Source organism: Pelophylax lessonae (assembly GCF_965119305.1).
Source record: "Pelophylax lessonae genome assembly, contig: HAP1_SCAFFOLD_568, whole genome shotgun sequence".
NCBI lineage: Eukaryota > Metazoa > Chordata > Amphibia > Anura > Ranidae > Pelophylax > Pelophylax lessonae.
This window is the reverse complement of record NW_028119777.1, coordinates 51090-71095: the sequence shown is the minus strand read 5'-3', so window position 1 is coordinate 71095 and position 20006 is coordinate 51090. Positions and strand designations below refer to the sequence as shown.

At 45.1% G+C, this 20006-nt stretch overlaps 1 protein-coding gene across 1 annotated transcript; it reads left to right on the top strand.

The window, feature by feature from the left end:
• Nucleotides 1–2690: 2690 nt before the first annotated feature.
• LOC309543978 (securin-like) lies at nucleotides 2691–19514 on the top strand (the record flags this gene model as incomplete). The annotated part of the gene is made up of 5 exons (XM_082276382.1): nucleotides 2691–2800; nucleotides 5941–6104; nucleotides 6493–6568; nucleotides 6859–7014; nucleotides 19435–19514. Exons 1-5 carry the CDS (start codon nucleotides 2713–2715, stop codon nucleotides 19512–19514), a joined length of 564 nt encoding a protein of 187 aa, XP_082132508.1. The 5' UTR covers nucleotides 2691–2712.
• Between the last annotated feature and the right edge of the window lie 492 nt (nucleotides 19515–20006).

Below are 20006 nucleotides of genomic sequence, written 5' to 3'. Positions count from 1 at the left end.
GACCGCCCTGACCCTGTAGAAAATGACTTTTCCAGTTTCACCGGACTCAGACAAACTGTGGTTGCTGATACCTGACTTCATTTTCAGTGTTTTCCCTTGCATGGACTGTTACTAACTGTATCTACCACCTTAAAGGCCGAGGTATCATGAGAAGTTTTGGAGATTTTTTTGGATCTGTATTATCATGGATCAGACAAGCTGGAATGTTACTTTTGTTTATTGCTTCTTCTTCTTTTTATATATTTGCTTGTAAAAATGGGCCAATGTATTTATAAGAAGGCAACACAAGATGATGCATTTTGGAAACAAGACTTATAATTGTCATTTTTATGACAAATGAGAGGATTGATATAAGTGATATTAATTTAGCCATGCTTAAATTCATTTATCCAGAGGCCCCCTTTATGAACTGTAACTATTTTAAAGAATTTAGGTTTTCTATAGGATGCTGATTCTCAAAGCTATGGGCTTCCTTCAATTCTTTTCCATTGTAAGTTTCCTTCGATTGTGTTTTACTGAGAGAAGCCTGTCCTGATTTCTAAGGGTATTATTTCAGACTCAGTCTTTCCTGGGCTGCTTCCTGAATGTAAACATTCTTTGTCTCTTGGTATATATGAACACCTTTCCTGCTTTCTATGCATGATGAAGTAATTGTATAACGTATTTTTAGTGGTCTGGGAAGACTAATTGTTACATCCCCTTTTGTACTGTATATAAGCGGTCATCAGGATACATATATTCGAATACACCATTGAAACACTAACCTGTCTAGATGTTGTATTTCCGAGCGCTCGTATATTCTTTGCAGATTGAAGGGAGACTGGCCGGCAGAATTATACCTACCAAGGGGTATTACCTTTCAACCATCTTCCCCAATATATCTCTATTGTGGGACCTCCCAGCCCAGCACAGCTGCACATATAAACACAGACACGTGGGAACTCCGTAGGTCGGTGGCGGACAATCATCCAATAAAAACAAGCCGCCATAGGCGGACTCAGCCAATCAAGGAAAAGAAGCCTCTGCTTGCAGCCAATGAGTGAGCAGCTTTTGATTTAAGAGCTGCCGGGTTAGCGGTTGGAACAGTAGCCTTGTGTGTGAGCGGTGAGTTGGTGTGGTGTGCTGAGCCTTGCTGGGTAAGTGAGAGAATGGGATGTGGCGTTCTGAGCGGTGTGTGAGGGCCCCGAGCTGTGCTGGTGGCGGTGTGCGCAGTGCAGCGCCACCTTGTGTTGGTTGTAGTTTCACCCTCTTACTTCCACTTCTTCCATTGAAGTTGGTGCGTTCCCCCCCCCCCCCCGGGTTATTTACCTCTTATTATAAGCATGAAAGGTCAGAGGTTAGTTGTGCTGCATAGTTCTGATATGATTAGAGTGATTGTAGTCAGCGAAATGTGGCTGAACTGTGCACTTTTACTGCTCAGTGTCCCTGCACCCATAGTAATTATTACAGCTGTGTGTACAGCAGGGGCTGTGTTATGTGCTAAAGGGGGGCCTCAGGTGCAGCCTCTGACATTACCAAAGGGCTGCAGAGAATGTTTGTATTGTGTAGTGCTTGAGGGAACTGTCAGACTGACCTAACAAGGATATGAGGGTCAGATTGTGGAAATGCTACCTCTTTGCTGGGAATATGCTGCTAAAGACTATAGTAAACTGGGAATATGTAGAAATCAATTTCCCCATTACATAATGCTGAGGTCTGAAGGTCGCACATCATATACTGAAGGGCTGCAGGTTGGTTACCAGAGGTTTATAGGGAGAAAGAAAACCTAGGAGCAGAAAGTTGTACACACAAGGCATAGGCATGTCAACGCATCCCATTGGCTAGAAGGTGTTTGAGACTTTCCTGCTTGCTTTTAGATGCCCCTTGTGAATGAGGCCAAAATGTTGACAATCTACAAACAAGATGTGTCTAGAACACTGCAGGCTTTTCTCTTGTCTACTTTATGGTGCCCCCCCCCCCCCGTCTCATGGTGGCCATTTTTACTATGGGCAGACAAATCCATCTCCCTTTATTTCCTGAAACATGTTGGTGTACACCTGGGGGGAGGGACGCACTGGTGATGTAGCCTTCCCTGGATGAGTCTTTGAAGTCCTAGTTAGTTTTGCACAGTCCAACATAAAGTAGAAAGGCAAAACTTATTTTCTTCTTGGGTAGAGCAAGGGTGGGTTATAACCCCAGATTTTTTACCACTATCTTTGTCCCATTGTGTAGATTTCCCTTTAAGTCCAATAGGAAGTTAACGGAAATCCCTGCAAAATTAACTCAGTTCTTTGGTGACCCCACCCCCCCCCCCCCCTGGTCACCAGAACTAGTGTCTCCATTGGAAGATTTCCCGTCTATTTCTTTTCTGGGGATAACCCAAAATTTGATTTCTTTTATTTTCAATGATAAAGGTAAACAGGACAAATGTAGGGTGAATCATAACAGGTGCACACAGCAATAAACACTGACGGAGGTTCAAATCCTTCTCCACACTATCCAAAACTAAAGTTTTTGCATTTAGTTATACATTAAGTGGGTGCAGGAGCATACCAGATTGGCAGGAAAACTGACCTTGTATAGTTCTTAGCTGATGGTATTAGGCGGACTGCTTGTGGCAGCCTGGACTGTTACTGCTGTGAAAAGGATGTTTTGGTGTCCAGTTGACTTCAAATGTAATGAATGCTAAAGTCTCTTGTAATTACTACTCTACAGTTTTGACTAAAGTGAAGCATGGCAACTGTGATTTTCATTGACCAAGAGAATGGAGATGTTGCTTCTACTACCCTGTCCAAGGATCGCCTTGCATCAACAAGCTCTGGTGAGTGTTAGGCTGGAAACTGAGCACAAGTCAATGCTGGCATTTCTGCAAGAGTTGCAGTTTCTAGGCAAATTATTCCTGCATTTCAATGTTTCTTAACCTAGGTCTAAAGGCAAAACATTTGTCCTGCATAGAGTAGTAGAGGATCAGAATCCTTGTAAGGTTTTATTTTGCGGCTTCCCATAGCAAAAGCAGGAAGTGTAGAGAATTCTCTCCACAAGTGAGAATCGCTTGTCGTCAGAACTAGTGACCCCATTGCAATTTATTTCCACTATTCCTGTTCTGGAGGCAACCCAGAAGTGGGCATTTCCTTTTACTTTTCAGTAAGGATGGTCTATCTCCTAACAGGGGCACAGGCAGGAATAAAAGCCTGACTGGTGTTCTAATTGCTCTCCAATCTATCGAACTAGTTCTGCCTTTAGTTTCACTTGAGCACTTATGACATTTGTTTAGTTGTAGTTTTTCCTGCCCCATCTTGGCATGATATAATGGGAGTGCCACATCAGGCTTACCTGACCCCACTGCATTAGTGAAAGGAAGCATGGATTGGTGAGTACGGGGGTGGTAGGCTAGCAAGATGCACTGTCACTGTGCCCTAAAAGGGCAACTTGACACTGGTAAAGCACAATTCCAGCCACAGGCTTTTTGTCTGGCGTAAATGAAGCAGGGAAATTGGACAGTGTTGCACCATCCTTGAGCTGGCATCTAATCTAGCCTTCTTGCATGAGATCCTGGTACTTGGATGTGGGGAAATGCACAGAAGCACCAGAGTAGGGATGCACCGAAATGAAATTCTTGGCCGAAGCCAAATAATAATGAAATGCTTGGCTGAAGGCCGAATACCGAACGCTGTGTTTCGCATTTATTTTGCCAATTTTTAGGGGGCACGCTGATGGGCACATTTTATGTTAGGGGGCACTCTGATGGACAAAACATTTAAATCAGCGTTGCTCTTAACATAAAATATGCCCATCAGAGTGCCCTTTAACATAAAATATGCTCATCAGCATGTCCCTTAGCATAAAATAAGGGGCACGCTGATGGCCACATTTTATGTCAAGGGAGCACTCTGTTGGGCACTTTTTTTTTTTTTTTTTTTTTTTTTAAGGGGCACTTTATAGGGCACTCTAATGAGCATGGCAAAATATGCCAGTCTGCACACTAATGCTTGTGCAGCTACCGTATTCTCCCCCAAATGTGCTCCACATACCTGAACTGCAGCCAGGTCAGAGCCAAAAGCCGCGAACAGGGGGGCGGGGCGTGCACAGTGTCACGTCCTAGCTCGCTGGACCAAGTGTGAAGGAGCCGCAGTCAGGAGCAGGGGGCGGGATGCGCGTGTGACGTCACACCCCCTACTCGCGGCCGGACAGGACACCGGCGGCGTGTGAGCAGGGAGCCGCAGTGAGGAAGGGGAGTGAAGGACTTCTATGTAGCGGGCTCTTTCCGGGCGGAAGCATCGCGCGGGCTGCCAATGGACCGCGGGCTGCCATTTAGTGACCGCCGCTGTAGTGCCTCCAGCTATGTTTACAGTGATGCTCGGGGATGGCGGGTCGCTGGTCGGGACATTGTTCGGCACAAATTTATAAGGCCTTTTTACTTATTCGGCCGAACACCGAAAGTGCTTTTTTTGCTATTTTCGGCCGAATAATGTTCGGTTGCCGAACATTCGGTGCATCCCTAGTTGTGAGGTTTTTTCTGAATACGCCAAGGGCCTATGCCTGGAACACAAGATTGGTCATCCATTGACCTAACATGTAGACCAACTACAGGCTACTGTAGAAACCACAGTAACGGAGTGAATAAAAGACCACAGTCACCCTGCACAGGAAAGCGGCAGCAGTAACTGGTCTGTATCACAAGCTATTCTTCACAATATAAAGTGTGGACATGCAAAGGTATTGTGTACAATGCACAATACAAGCCCTGATATTTTATTCTGGGAAGATATTCAAAACCAGTTCCCAACTGATGAGATCTGCAGCACTATACAGACAGGGTTAATTATGGTAACATTACCCTTAAGTTCCTCCCAAATACTACATAGTAGGGAAAAGCTAGGTAGGATATTTAGCATGTAAAAATGTGGTAAGTTGTAACTTGTTTTCTTCTTTGTGGGAAAGTTGTACTGGTTTGGCTGCAAAAGTGGAAATACACTAGCATTGACAGTGGTCACCAGTAAACAAACTAATAGTGGAAATGCATATGGTCCATAAGGTATGCAGGTGCAGCTAACTCTGCTGTTTGGACTGTTGCCACCCCTTTTAAATAGTCTGTAGCAGAGTACAAATGTAATGCTAAATGTATATATTCTATCGGAGTACAGTGAACTCATTGCCATGTTTAAGGAAATAATATGCGTTTAGAGACATGGTGCTTTATCCTGCTAGAAGTAGCAAACAGAAGATGGGTACACTGTAGTTCTAAAGGGATAGACATGGTCAGCAACAATACTCAGGTAGGCCATGGCATTTAAACTATGCTCAATTGATACTTCAGTCCAAAGTGTGCCAAGAAAGTATCCCCTCCACACCACCAGCCTAAACTGACAAGGCAGGGTGGATCCATGCTTTCTTGTTTACACTAAATTGTTACGCTGAAATTGAGACTCCTTAGACCTGGCAACTTTTTTCCAGTCTTCTATTGTCCCATTTTGGTGAGCCTGTGACTTCCTCTAGCCTGTTTCCTGTTCTTAGCTGATGGGAGTGGCACCTGGTGTGGGGTTCAATGTGTTGTGTTCAGAGATGGTATTCTGCATACTGTTGCCTTTCTATCATCTCAAATCAGTCTACCCATTCTCTTCTGACATCAACAAGGCATTTTTGTCTGCACAACTGCTGCTCACTGGATATTTATTTTTTTAGACCGTTCTCTGTAAACCCTAGAGATGGGTTGTGCATGAAAATCCCAGTAGATAAGCAGTTTTTGAAATACTCAGACCAGCCCATCTGGCACCAACAACCTTGCCACGTTCAAAGTCCCTTAATCCCCTTTCTTCCCTATTCTGAGTCTCTGCTTGAACTTCAAGTCATCTAGATGCCTAAATGCATTAGGTTGCTGCCATGTGAATGGCTGGTTAGCAATTGAACAGATGTACCTAATAATAAAGTGTGTTCATTTTTTTTTTTTTTTTTTATTTAAAGGAAAACCCTATTTGAAAAATCACCCAGGAAAAGTACTTGGCAGCTCTAAAACTGTGGTAAAGCCAAGAAAAGCTCTGGGAAATGTCAACAAGCAGGTTGTCAACATGGCAGTTCCACAGAAGAAAGGAGCACTTGGAGTGACTTCTGCACCAGTTACTAAGCAGGTACTACACTTCTGACTAGTCCAACAAAAGTCAACTTGCTAGACCGAACTGTCAGGCTGCCTGTTTTTGTGTTTTCTCCATGGACACCTTTGCTCCAGGGGGTGGAAAAAGCTGCATAAGAATGCTCCCAAAGCTGCAATTTGCTAAACATTTAGTCGCTTCAAGTGCTTGGGCAGGCACTTGTCCCATTGGCCAGAATATTCCCTTATTCTGACCATTGGAATCTATGCTCAAGTGCTAAATGGTTACCATTTAGGAGCCTGCAAAAACACTCTCCTCTTGCATGCACAAATGATGGATTTATTTTTTTCTGGCCTGCATTATCTGCATATTTCATGCATGTCATCTTTAGTTAATTACTATCCATGTTAAACTGTTTAATTTCCAGGCTTCTGAAGCATGCATCAAACCCAGAAAACAGAGCTACCCTGAGATTGAAAAGTGTGTACCTTATGATCCTGCAGGTAAGATTGTGTTGGTTGGGTTTTTGTCCTTGTAGAGCAAGGTATTCTTCAGGTTCCCCCTTGAATTTCCAACAGCTTGTTCTGTTTAATTTTGAGTGGGGTTCGACTTAAAACTTTGGGACTGACTTGTACTGGTATGACATGATTCATTCTTGCCTATAAGGAAGCATTACACCAGTGAATTCAGTAATGCAAGTAAGTGCTGTCTTGGCCAATAATGAGAAACACTCGCTTTTTAATCAGCAGTTAGACAAAAGCTGTCACATGTGCTTTTTTTTTTTTTTCCCTAGATTTTGAAACCTTTGATGTCCCAGAAGAGCACAAATTGAGCCATCTCTACCTTGCTGGAGTCCCCCTGTTTGTGCATGAAAAATATGCTGCAAAGTTTGATGCTATGACCCAGGAACCAGCTCCAATGGATATTCCAGTCGTTAGCTGGGAGTCAGGTTGGTTAATAAAATGTGACATGAGTAACTTGCAGAAGGGAACAAGAAATCTAACACTTCTAGTTTTCACAATCTGCTGTAAAAACTTGACAAACATCCAAATGCCCTGCGGCTGCTGCGGGTCACCATCTTGGATGTGGTGGCTTTCCCAGAAGACTGCATTGACATTAATTCCCCCTGTGCTTCTCCAGTTATACTACATTAAGTTGTCTAGGAAGATGGGTAACTGGAGAAAGAGCTGTGCTAGGACATTTCCCTGCAGGTTCACATACATATGTGAGCAATGATGCTGCATTGCCCAGTGATCTGGTAGGGTGCTATACAGGTCCAAGACTGCTGAATGCCATGGTAGGCTGCTGGTGTGCATGATGGCCCCCTACTAACTATGACACTGGAGTATGTGTGCTGTTGTGCTTTCTGGCCCAGTGTCTTTGAGCCCATCGTGCTGCTGAACCTGCCCCCTTCATGTACATTCTATGGTTCTGGTTTCTGCAACTAATCCGTTGCGTTCCTGCATTGGACAATGCAGTTGCAGGGTCGTCCTGTGAGTTCAGTTAACTCTACAGCTGTGACTTGAATTAATCAAGGGACAATGGTGTCTGGCAGCTCAGGATCTTATGGTTTCCTGGGTGGTGCTTCACTGCCCCCCTCCCCCCTCCAGGAGTAGAACTAGGCAGAACAAACACCTGGCTACACCCATGGGCCATCCTCAGGTGGTATATCCTCACCCCCCCCCCTCCCCTCTGCTTTAGGTAAATCAGTTTAGTAGCAAGGAGTATCGGAGCTTCATAGAGGGGTGGGTGCTGTGTCCATTGAACTCAGAAATGGATTTTACGGTAAGTAAAAAAACATTTTTTGTAACTATTGTGGTGATGGGGTCTCTAAGTACAGTACAGACAAAGTTTGGACACTCCTCATTCAAAGAGTTTTCTTTATTTTCATGACTAAGAAAATTGGAGTCACACCAAGAGGTAGTCACCTGAAATGGTTTTCACTTCACAGGTGTCCTGTCAGGTTTAATAAGTGTGATTTCTTGCCTTATAAAAGCGGTTGGGTCCATCAGTTGTGTTGTGCAGAAGTCAGGTGGGTACACAGCTGATAGTCCTACTGAATGGACTGTTAGCTGCTTTTTTCTTGCCATAATACAAATTCCTCGTACAGGAAAACGAGTGGCCATCATTACTTTAAGAAATTAAGGGCAGTCAGTCTGAAAAATTGGGGAAAACTTTGAAAGTGTCCCCAAGTGCAGTCACAAAAACCATCAAGCGCTACAAAGACACTGGCTTGCATGCAGACCGCCCCAGGAAAGGAAGACAGTCACTTCTGCTGCGGAGGATAAGTTCATCCGATTTCACCAGTTAACAGCAGCTCGGATTAGAGACCAGGTCAATGGCACACAGAGTTCTAGCAGCAGACACATCTCTAGAACAACTGTTAAGAGGAGACTGTGTGAATCAGGCCTTCATGATAGAATATCTGCTAGGCAACCACTGCTAAAAGGCAACAAGAGACTTGTTTGGGCTAAAGAACACAAGGAATGGACACTAGACCAGTGGAAATCTGCTTTGGTCTGAGTCCAAATTTGAGATCTTTGGTTCCAACCACCGTGTCTTTGTGCGACGCAGAAAAGGTGGAACGGATGGACTCTACATGCCTGGTTCCCACCGTGAAGCATGGAGGTGTGGAGATGCCTTGCTGGTGACACTGTAGGGGATTTATTCAAAATTGAAGGCATACTGAACCAGCATGGCTACCACAGCATCTTGCAGCGGCATGCTATTCCATCCGGTTTGCGTTTAGTTGGACCATCTATTTCAACAGGACAATGACCCCAAACACACCTCCAGGCTGTGTAAGGGCTATTTGACCAAGGAGTGATGGGGTGCTGCGCCAGATGACCTGGCCTCCAGTCACCGGACCTGAACCCAATCGAGATGGTTTGGGGTGAGCTGGACCGCAGAGTGAAGGCAAAAGGGCCAACAAGTGCTAAGCATCTCTGCGAACTCCAAACTGTTGGAAGACCATTTCAGGTGACTACCTCTTGAAGTGTGACTACAATTTTCATAGTCATGAAAATAAAGAAAACTCTATGAATGAGGTGTCCAAACTTTTGGTCTGTACTGTAGGTGAAACCACTTTATGTACATTTATGTTAAAGCAGTGGTTCTTAACCTTGTTGGAGGTACTGAACCCCACCAGTTTCATATGCACATTCACTGAACCCTTCTTAATTGGAAAAATAAAATATGATTTTTTTCAAATTCAAAACATAGGTATATATTATACATAGGTGCACAAAATGAACAAAACCATTAAAACATGATTTTCACACAAACAAAATAATGAATATTTACTGCAAATCAGTGTGACTTCTGCTGTTGTCTTTCAGAGACCAGTTCAAAAAATGTGCGGCTTTACCTTGGCAAGTGCCACTCATGTCATTTTCACAACAGTCTGTTCCTTTTCTACGTTTTTTGGCATTTGAGGGCATACCTTGGGGTGTCAGGAGGGCACACACTAGGGGGGGAGGTGTTGGGAGGGCATACTATGGAGTATCAGGAAGGCACACTGGGGGGGTTGGGAGGACATACCATGGGGGGAGGTGTTGGGAGGGCATACCATGGGGTGTCAGGAGGGCACACACGGGGGGGGAGGGAGGTGTTGGGAGGGCATACCATGGGGTATCAGGAGGGCACACACCAGGGGGCATTCACAATGCTTTATTGAGCTAAAGGGAAAAGGACATGCATTTCCATTTGTGAGCTAACAGCACCTCTATGCTAAGCTGCAGTAACTCAGCAGACTTGGCATAGAGGTGCTTGTAAACTAATACACCATGTACAGCTAGCTGAGCCTATCTCCAGGAACATTCACTCGGCTCCCTCTGCTCAGTTGCTCCCTCTTCCAGGCGGCACGATCTCCATGGTCAGGTACATCCCCCATCCCGCCCACTCAAGCAGCCTGCAGGAGATAGGCTGGAAACCTGCTGGGGGAGGTACAGGGGGCGGAGCATCAAGTGTCTGTGTAATGGCTGTGAGTTGTCCCGACAGTAGCTCTGATTTCCTGGGGTGCTCTCAGCCTCACAATCAGTAATATTCGGGGGGATGAGCGGGGCATGTCATCATGAATCGTATGAGTCGGGTTTGTCTTGACCTCCACCGAACCCGCGAGACTGACTCACCGAACCCCTGGGGTTCGATCGAACCCAGGTGAAGAACCACTGTGTTAAAGGCTTCAGATGCATGAATTGGAGAGGTTCAGTGCTCTTTATGCTTTACTTGGCAAAGCGCACTGAACCTATACAATTCTCCCTCTGGCAAAGACATAGCCTCACTGACAGAGGCTGGCCCGCAGGTTAAACGTCTCGCAGGGTCGCATACAACCAGGCTTGGGTCTGAGTCACAGCAGTCCCTTGGCCAACAGCTTCCCTACTTCAGTCGTGAGGAATTCTGTTTGGAGTTACCCGCACCATGGAAGGGTAAGTACAGTTCGTTCCCTCCCCTTTTTTGGTTTCTATGGGGTGGATGTGGGTACCCTCTGCAGACGGTCAGACCTGCTTGCAGGTTCCCTCCTCGCGGAGCCTGGCTCCCCCTGTCTAAACCTAGAGTCTGGGTGGGGGTCCCAGGGCTCTATTCCCACTCTGTAAGGGTCCTGGGATAGTGCCCTTCCCTGGTAGTCTGGAGGTGTCCCAGTGTAGGAGACCCCTAGATGCATGCCCTGCGGTTTGCAGAGTCTCCCCTAATGGTGTCCTAGCTTCAGGGGGGCGGCCCCTTGCAGAGGGTGCAGGAAAGTTCCTGGCAGCATGCTTCGGTGTTTGTAGCTTATGGTGGCAATTTTCCCATCGTCTGGTTGGCGGCCATGCTTTTATGTATTTGGAGGTCGCGGGGGCTAGGTTCCTTAGTCTTGGGAGATGCTGGAGAGAACTGAAGCCTCATGGGTATGTCAGCTTTTCCTCTTCTAGGGACATGTGAACAGGGATAGCGTCCATGATGCTGGGTTTGAATTCTTGGCGCTCCTCTGGTCGGAGTGAGTCTTTGGGGGTCTGTTGGCTCTCTGCCTAGGGGATCCTTTAGTGGTGCCTAGATCTTTGTACTGCAAGGTCTTGCTTTCCTTATGGAGCCTCAGGGTTGCATTCCCCCCCCCCCCCCCCCCCATGGAGGTGGCAGGTCCCTCACAACCCCAGCTTCCGATGGTTGCACTGGCAGCAGTCCTTAGTGTCTTGGGAGGAAGTGGCATGTGGGCAAAGGCCCAGGAGGTAGCATCCCCTGCTCAGGCTCTCGTCTGATTTGGATACTGATGCTGCTGTGGACGCAGCCTGTCCAGGGGGACTTAATATCACACCCCCTGATCAATCCGATAGCGAGGATAATTCCTCCATGGTCGCAGCAGCAAAAAGCTGCTGGTGGACACACTTATTACTGCAGTGTGTGAGACTTTAAAGATGGAGGATGCAGCTTATGTAGCCACAGACATGGCTGTGGTGTTTGTACACAAGTCAATTTTTACTTCAAAGGTGTTTCCGTATGTGCCTTATTTTGAAAGATTTTCCTGTAATGAATGGGAACAACCAAAGTCATACTTTGTGGTCCCCAACAATTTGCTGTACACTACCCTTCTTGAGGAGTCCTTTTAAAAAAAAAGTGGGCTAGTCCACCAGTGGTGGACCCTCCTGTTTCCAGGTTGAATAAAGCAACAATGACCTCCTTCTCAGCCCATAGACAAATTCTTTCGTGCTTTTGAGACTGCTAGTAAGGGAAATTGATCTTTTATATTTTCCCTTGGGAGGTTCCAAGCAACCTTGGTCTGGTAAGCCTAGAGCTAGCTTCCCTGGACCAGCACAGACTCCAACGTGAAGGTCTGCCCTCACCGATTATTGGGCTGGGGGGACATCTCCGCTGGTTTCTGGCCCTGTGGACTGAGCAACATGGAGATCCATGAAATGTTGGTTGTTGGGGGTACCCAGAAAGTCAGAAAGGGGACAAAGCTTGTCCTTTAGTTTTTAGGTCTGAGACTCCTTGTGAGGATTTATTTCCTGCAAAGGTTCCCCCCCCCCCCATCCTTATCCAGGGATTTGATTTACTTGGGTCTGATTCTATTTCTGACCAGGGTGGTCCTTCTCTGCACAAACTTCAGGTACCACAAGCTGTAAATTGGCAGCTGCTGTCAGTTCTCCCATTTTGGCGTACAGATTCTGGTAGTATCCACCTTCAAGACAGTTCTGTTTGCACAGTCTTAAATGCAGGTTCAGCTCCACAGGAGGTTACTGATGTTTGTGACAAGGTCCTCGGACACCCTGCAATCATCGAAGGGCTACGGTAAGGCCAGTATCTTCCTCGGGCTAAGGCTTCTTTCTCAGTTCCTGCAAGGATTTTCCAATCATCCCGGTGGCTGTAAATGTCCCTTGGGGGCTTCCTCTCAGAAGACCAGTTGTCCCAAGGGCTTATCTAAAAACCTTCTTTACAGTCGCTGGTTTTTAATGGCTTAGCTATTGGAAGACAGGTACTGAGGAATAGAGGTCTGTCTGGATCAGTGATCCCTACTATGGTGAGGGCAAGGTCTTCCAGCAAGATATACCATCGTACGTGGAAAGCATACATTGTTCTTGGTGTGAGTCGGATTGGTGGCTATCCAGAAACAAAAACGTACGCAAGTCCAACCAATCAAGTCCTGCACAATCACCCCAATAGGATGGCAAACAACTTTGTAGAAAAAGGGGGCTATACTGGTGCTGGACAACCCACTCTGAATGACATCACTGACCCAATTGTATAAAAATCCATTTTATTTAATGGCGATACTAAAATACCATATATACAGCAGTAAAGTGAAAGTGCATGCATAAGTGAAAAAAATGAGGATCTCTTAATCACATCATCCCCAGCGCAACCTCACAAAAGTACACAAGAATAATGCCCCCAAGTGATAGCAAAAGGTCAGGCTATCAATGCATTTCGCCTTAAAGCTATAGTATACTCCGCTATTTGACTGTTACCTGTAGGTACAATTAATATCTCCTAAACCTGCACGGTTTTGGAGATATTCAACCTGCATGCAGCCGCTGACGTCTGCGGCGCGTGCCCTCTGAAGGTCTGGCTGACCTTCAGAGCTCCTTGCTGGATCTTCCCGGAAAGTGAATCTCCTGCACGCATGCGCAGGAGTGACGTCATTTGCGGCTTTGGCCACTCACAGCGCCGGAGCTGCCTAACCAGGAAGAGATGCCGGGGGAGCATGTCGGCTCCCTCAGCGTTGTCCAGACTGCACCGGGGCTTCGTTCTGAAGGGTAAGTATTTAGTACCATCTGTACTAGCTCTATGCCTTTGTCCTGCAGGGTTTTTTCATGAGTATACAACCGCTTTAATGGTTTCCTCAGGGAATAATGGGTGAAGAGGATTCACAATATCAATTTAAGATAAAATGTGATCCCACAGAGGAAAACTGGAACTGTTGGAAACGTGATTCCTCAAAACTAGATTGCTGGTCTAGCAATTGTATCCATAATATTCAAAGCCTGTCGCAAGGGCTCAAGAACCCCTATCCCATCAAATGCTAGGACAGATGGGAGATGGCCCCTGGTTCATACCTTTTTTTGAAGGTTTGCACAAACATTGAGCTTAATTTGTCTCTGAACCGCCTTCTTTAAGGGGCCTTTTGAGTGCAATCTGGTTTCTTTTTAGAGATGCCTAATAGGCAGGAACAGTTTACGTATGCTTCTGGACGTGTACTCCTGCCTTCCCTCGTGCCAAAGTGACTACAGTTGGGTATCTTTGTGGGGACCTTATCCTCCTTGCATTTGACAGGACAGGGTTTTTTGGCCCTTGTGACAGTCTTTTCGAACATGGATACAATTGCTACATCAGCCCTTAAGTTCGTACCTTCATTCAGGGGGTTTGACATGTGACTCCACCTGCACAGTCTTTTGCCGCTATGGATTTAAATTTAGTTCTTCAGAAACCCTTCATTTGAGAACATTCAGGAGATTCCCTCGTCTCTATTATCCCAGAAGGTGACATTCTTGGATAGCGCCCCCCCCGCACGCAGGGTATTGGAATTGGCAGCGTTATCCTGCCAAAGTTCCTCTTTGGTGTTTTTTGTCCCTGCCCGAAGCACTCTGACTTCCATTTGAAGAAATTGTGTTGCCTGCCTTGTCCCAGGTGTGCTCATCCCAAGGCATTTGCTTTGCATACCTTGGATGTGGTATGCTTTTTGTGGTTATGGGTGGCCCAAGGAAAGGGCTGACTGCTTCTTTGTCGGTCTGATCATCTGGAGATGGTAGCCAGTGACTCGGCCTATTCAGTTAAAGGTCAGGTTCTGCCTTTCCCTGTCACGGCACATTCTACTCAAGTGCTGAGTGCTTCTTGGGCCTTCATCACCAGGCTTCAATATCGCAAGTTTGCAAGGTGACCACTTGGATTGGTGCATAGGTCACAAAATTCTAGAAGGTAGATACTTTGGCATCTGCCGATGCTTCTTTGACTGCAAAAAGTTGCAGGCTGCTGTTTTTAAGAGGGTCTGATCCCTCTTTGGATTTTTTTTACTGGGCTCATGTGACCCATTGAGGCTCCTGTGGCCTGGTTAAGGGCCTTTGTTTAGCCTGGGGTTTTCCCCACCCCCCCCCCCTCAATTTCCTTTTTTGGACATCCCACTAGTTAGGATTTATGGAGCACTGTCCATCAATGAATGGGATTTTTGTACTTGCTGTGAAATCCATTTCTGAGTTCATCAACAGACACAGCACCCACCCCTCTATAGAGTTCTGATACTTCTAATACTGCTTGCTACTAAGCAGATTGCCTAGAGCAGAGGGGGGTTGTATACCGGCTGAGGACAGCCCATGGGCATAGCCAGGTGTCTTTGTTTCTTCTAATCATGGAGGCAAAATAACCCACTAGTTATGATTTATGGAGCACTGTCCATTGAACTTGGAGAAATGGATTTTACAAAAATCCAAGTTTTGTAACTACAGTTGTGATAGGATCTCTTTTTAAAGTAGGTGAAACAACTGTCTACACTTATATGGTCAATTGTGTAGGTTGTGCCATTTTGTGTACACAGTAGCATTATTTCCCAGTTAGTGAGTCTTCTAGTGACACGAGTACAGTAATTAATGAATAAACCTTGTATAAGCCAGGCATTTGGGAATAAGACTTCAGCTGTGTGGTGTCTTACTAAAACTTGGAGCAGTTTTGTGATATCACTATGCACTTGTTGTACTATGTCTCAATTTACCTGCAAATCATGCACAGCCATGGCACTTCAGATTGCTGTGGATTAAATAACATGTGTATCAGAATGATCTAATAGTATAGACTTAGTGATGACTCTCAAACATGAACATTGGTGTCTTTAACTGAGGGCAGAGTAAAATGTATGATTGGATGGACATGTATGCAGTCATTGGCGTAATGGATGGAGATGCCCTTGATCGCGTTTGCATCAGTTCAGCATCCTAAAATGTAGTTGATAAAAGACCATTTTAGAAGCTTCAAAGGACAAACTCCCTTTGGTATAACTTAAAATGCTGCTTTCCTCCCTCAGTGCTTTAACCGCTTCCATACAGAGCAGTTAGACCCCCTTCCTGCCCAGACCAATTTTCAGCTTTCAGCACTCTCACACTTTGAATGACAATTGCTCAGTCATGCTACACTGTAACCAAACAAAATTTTTATCATTTTTTTCACACAAATAGAGCTTTCTTTTGGTGGTATTTGATCACAACTGGGGTTTTTTTTTTCCGTGATATAAGCAAAAAAAGAGCAAAAATTTTGCAAAAAAACACTTTTTTTTAGTTTCTATTATAAAATTTTGCAAAAAATTAATTTTTCTTCATACATTTGGGCCAACATTTATACTGCTACATATCTCTGGTAAAATTAACCCAAATTAGTGTATATTATTTAGTCTGTGTGAAAGTTATTGAGTCTAGAAGCTATGGTACCAATTACTGAAAATTGATCACACCAGATGTACTGATGGCCTATCTCCTTTCTTGAGGCCCTGAAATGTCAGGACAGTACAAATACCCCCCAAATGACCCTTTTTTGTAAAGTAGACAGTCCAAGGTATTTAGTAAGAGGCATGGTGAGTTTTTTGAAGTTATAATTTTTTCCCACAATTCTTGGGAAAATGAAGAAAACATCTTTTTTTTTTTTCCCAAAACGTTGTCAATTTATAAGCTATTTCTAACACATAGCATGTACACAGCAAAAATGACACCCCAAAATTCATTCTGCTACTCCTTCTGAGTATGGTGATACCACATGTGTGAGACTTTTACAAGGCCTGGCCACAAAAAGAGACTCCACGTCCAAGTAGCACCATAAGGCGTTTTAGGAGCATAAATACACATAAAACTTTCTTACTACCTATCACACTTTTCAAGGCCCTAGAGCACCAATACAATGGAAAAGTCCACAAAATGACCCCATTTTGGAAAGCAAACACTCCAACGTATATTCTATGAGGCATTATGGGTCCTTTGAACATGTCATTTTTTTCCACAAGTTTTTGGAAAATGTGGGAAAAAAATAAAACTTTTTTTTTTTTTTACACAAAGTTGTAAATTTATAGAATATTCCTAACACATAGCATGTACATAGCAAAAATGACACCCCAAAATACATTCTGCCACTCCTCCTGAGTATGGCAATACCACATGTGTGAGACTTTTTCACAGCCTAGCCATATAGAGGGGCCTAAACATCCAAGGAGCATCATCATGCATCCTAGCCACTTGCCTAGGCCTATTTTTGACATTTGGTGTTTACAAGCTAAAATCAGTTGTTTTTGCTAGAAAACTACTTAGAACCCCAAAACATTATATATTTTTTTTTTAGCAGAGACCCTAGAGAATAAAATGGAGATTATTGCAATATTTTTTATCACACCGTATTTGCGCAGCGGTCTTCCAAACGCAATTTTTTGGGAAAAAAATCACTTTTTTTAATTAAAAAATAAGAAAACACTAAAGTTAGCCCAATTGTTTTCCATAATGTGAAAGATAATGTTACGCCGAGTAAATAGATACCCAACATGTCATGCTTCAAAATTGCGCACGCTCACAGAATGGTGACAAACTTTGGTACTTAAAAATCCCCATAGGCGACATTTTAAAAATTTCTACAGGTTGCTATCTTAGAGTTACAGAGGAGGTCTAGGGCTCAAATTATTGCTCTTGCTCTAACGATCGCGACAATACCTCACATGTGTAGTTTGAACACTGTTTACATATGTGGGCGGGGTTTCCGTATGCGTTCGCTTCTGCGCGCGAGCTCGCGGGGACAGGGCGCTTTAATTTTTTTTTTTTTTTTTTTTACTATTTTATTTATTTTTTATTTTTACACTGTTTTTTAAAAAAAAAAAAAATTGATCATTTTTATTTCTATTACAAGAAATGTAAACACGACAGGACCTCTTTTTTGTGAGATCTGGGGTCAAAAAGTCCTCAGATCTCACAAGTACACTAAAAGATAGAAAAAATAAAAAAAAAAATTAAATAAAATTAAAAAAAAAAAAGGGACCTTTAAACTGGTTGCTAGGCAATGACATTTGCCGTAGCTCCGGTCCTCCAAGACCATAGAGTCAAGTGAGGGCAAGCTTGCCCTCACTCGACATCCTGTCTGTGAGGATCTGGGACCGGATCGTTTTCCCCGCTGCCGGCGGGTCCGGTAAACGGGGAAAAGGACCAGAATGCAGCGGGAGGGGGGGGGGGCACCTCTTCCGCCACCCCGGAAGGGTGATCCCCCCGGCGAATCCGCCACTGGGACCACCCTTATCGGAAAGCCAACCGTCCACCGTTTAAAAAAAATACCAGGGTTATGGCAGCTATCTGCTGCCATAACACCGGTATTTAGGTTTAAACGGACGACGTATATAAACCTTTTTGGACTTGGACATGGTGGCTGTATAAAGGGTGACAGGTACTCTGGTACTGATGAGCAAGTGGCACGTACTCGAGTACTCCGATAGGCAGGTGACAGGTACTCGGGTACTCTGATGGGCAGGTGACAGGCAGGTGATAGGTACTGATGAGTAGTACTGATACTGATAGGTGATACTGATACTGTACTGATGATGGGTACGGATGATCAGTACTGATACTAATAGGTGATGGGTACTGATGAGTACTGATGAGTAGTGATGGGTAATGATGAGCAGGTGGCAAGTACTCGGGTACTTCAGGTGTCAGGTACTCTGATGAGCAGGTGGAAGGTACTCTGTTGGGTAGGTGACAGGTACTTGGGTACCCTGATGGGTAGGTGACAGGTACTCGGGTACTCCGATGACGGGTACTCAAAGTACCCGAGTACCTGTCGCCAGAGTACCCGAGTACCTGTCGCCAGAGTACCCGAGTACCTGTCGCCAGAGTACCCGAGTACCTGTCGCCAGAGTACCCGAGTACCTGTCGCCAGAGTACCCGAGTACCTGTCGCCAGAGTACCTGATGGGCTGGTGACAGGTACTCGGGTACTTTGATGGGCTAGTGACAGGTGCTCTTTATTAGGGGGGGGGGCAATCAGTGTGTTTAGGGTGCACTGTACTTGGTAACTAGCTGTTACCACAATCTCCTCCTCACACAGGATCAGTGTGTGAGGAGGAGAACACGGTGACAGCTAGTTACTGTGTTCTCTGATGACATTTGTGACCGGCTGTGATTGGACACAGCCGGTCACGTGGTAAAGAGCCAATTTCATTGGCTCTTTACCTAGATCGGGGATCGACTCTGTCCGAGGGACGAGCCTCGTCCCCGATCGCCGCGCTGCGCGCCCCCGGGGGGCGTGCATTAAGGAAGTAACGAGCAGCTCGCGCTGGAGCCGCTCATGTGATCGGCTGTGATTGACACAGCCGATCACGTGGTAAACAGCCAATTTCATTGGCTGTTTACCTTGATTGGGGTTGGGCTCAGTCCGAGGGACGAGCCTCACCCCCGATCGCCGCGCTGCGCGCCCCCGGGGGCGCGCAGTAGCGGGGAGATCCGGGCGCCGTCATATGACGTCCGCCCGGATCGAAAGGATTTGTGCCGACGTCATTTGACATGACGCGGTACGGAAGGGGTTAAGTAACACTTGCCTTAGCTCTGTTCTATCAATTGCCATTCTTTGTTGCCTAGAGCTGCAAGCTTTCTGCTGAAATTGTTCCTGCCAGACTCTTTGCACAAGTGCACTGTGACCCCCCCCTCCCCCCCATTCATTCCTTTGGGGAGCTGTACTTGTGGCTTCTAGAGGTCCCTCAAGAATGGTAGGATGGTGCGCATGTAAAACCACTTGGAGAGTCTGGGCAGTGTAGATGACTTATGGGGCTGGGGCACAAAGTGTTGGGTAACATTTTTTTTTTTTCATTTTTAAATCTCATACTGATTAATACTTTGTATTTAGATGTCTAAAACATGAATTGTAGAAGTAACTTTATTTTTTTTTTTCTTCAGATATTTCAAGCACACTACCATCTTTCCTGACAACCTTTGATGATCTCGCACTTGATTTGCCCCAGATGCTAACCTGTTAGCATGTTACTTTGTATGGCTTTTACTATGTATATAATTTTAAATAAACGTTGACTTCATAATCTGTAATGGTCTCTGCTAAAGTTGTGTGGTTTTTGTTTTTTTTTTTTAGTTTTTTTTTTAACTTTCCCCAATGAATTCACTTTCTAAACTTTTTGATAACAGCCAGTATCAAGATTTTTTAATACAGATTGGTCTCCTGTCTAAGCTTGCTCCCACAAAGTATCTGGCTTTTGGGATTTGATGGTGGTCTTCATTAATTGTCACCCATCCCCCCCCCCCCCCCACAGAGTTGAAATAATAGAAGGGAAAAGCTTTTTTTTTTTCTCTGGGTAAAGTAAGGATTTAATTTCAAACCTGCACCAGAGCGGGGACTAAATCACTGTGAAAATTGTCATCTGATCACTTATTCCCCCACCCCTCTCCAAGGCAGTACTGTTGCCGCCTCAGTGCTTTCAATGCTCCTCCACTGAGGGTTTTTGGTTCAACAAATC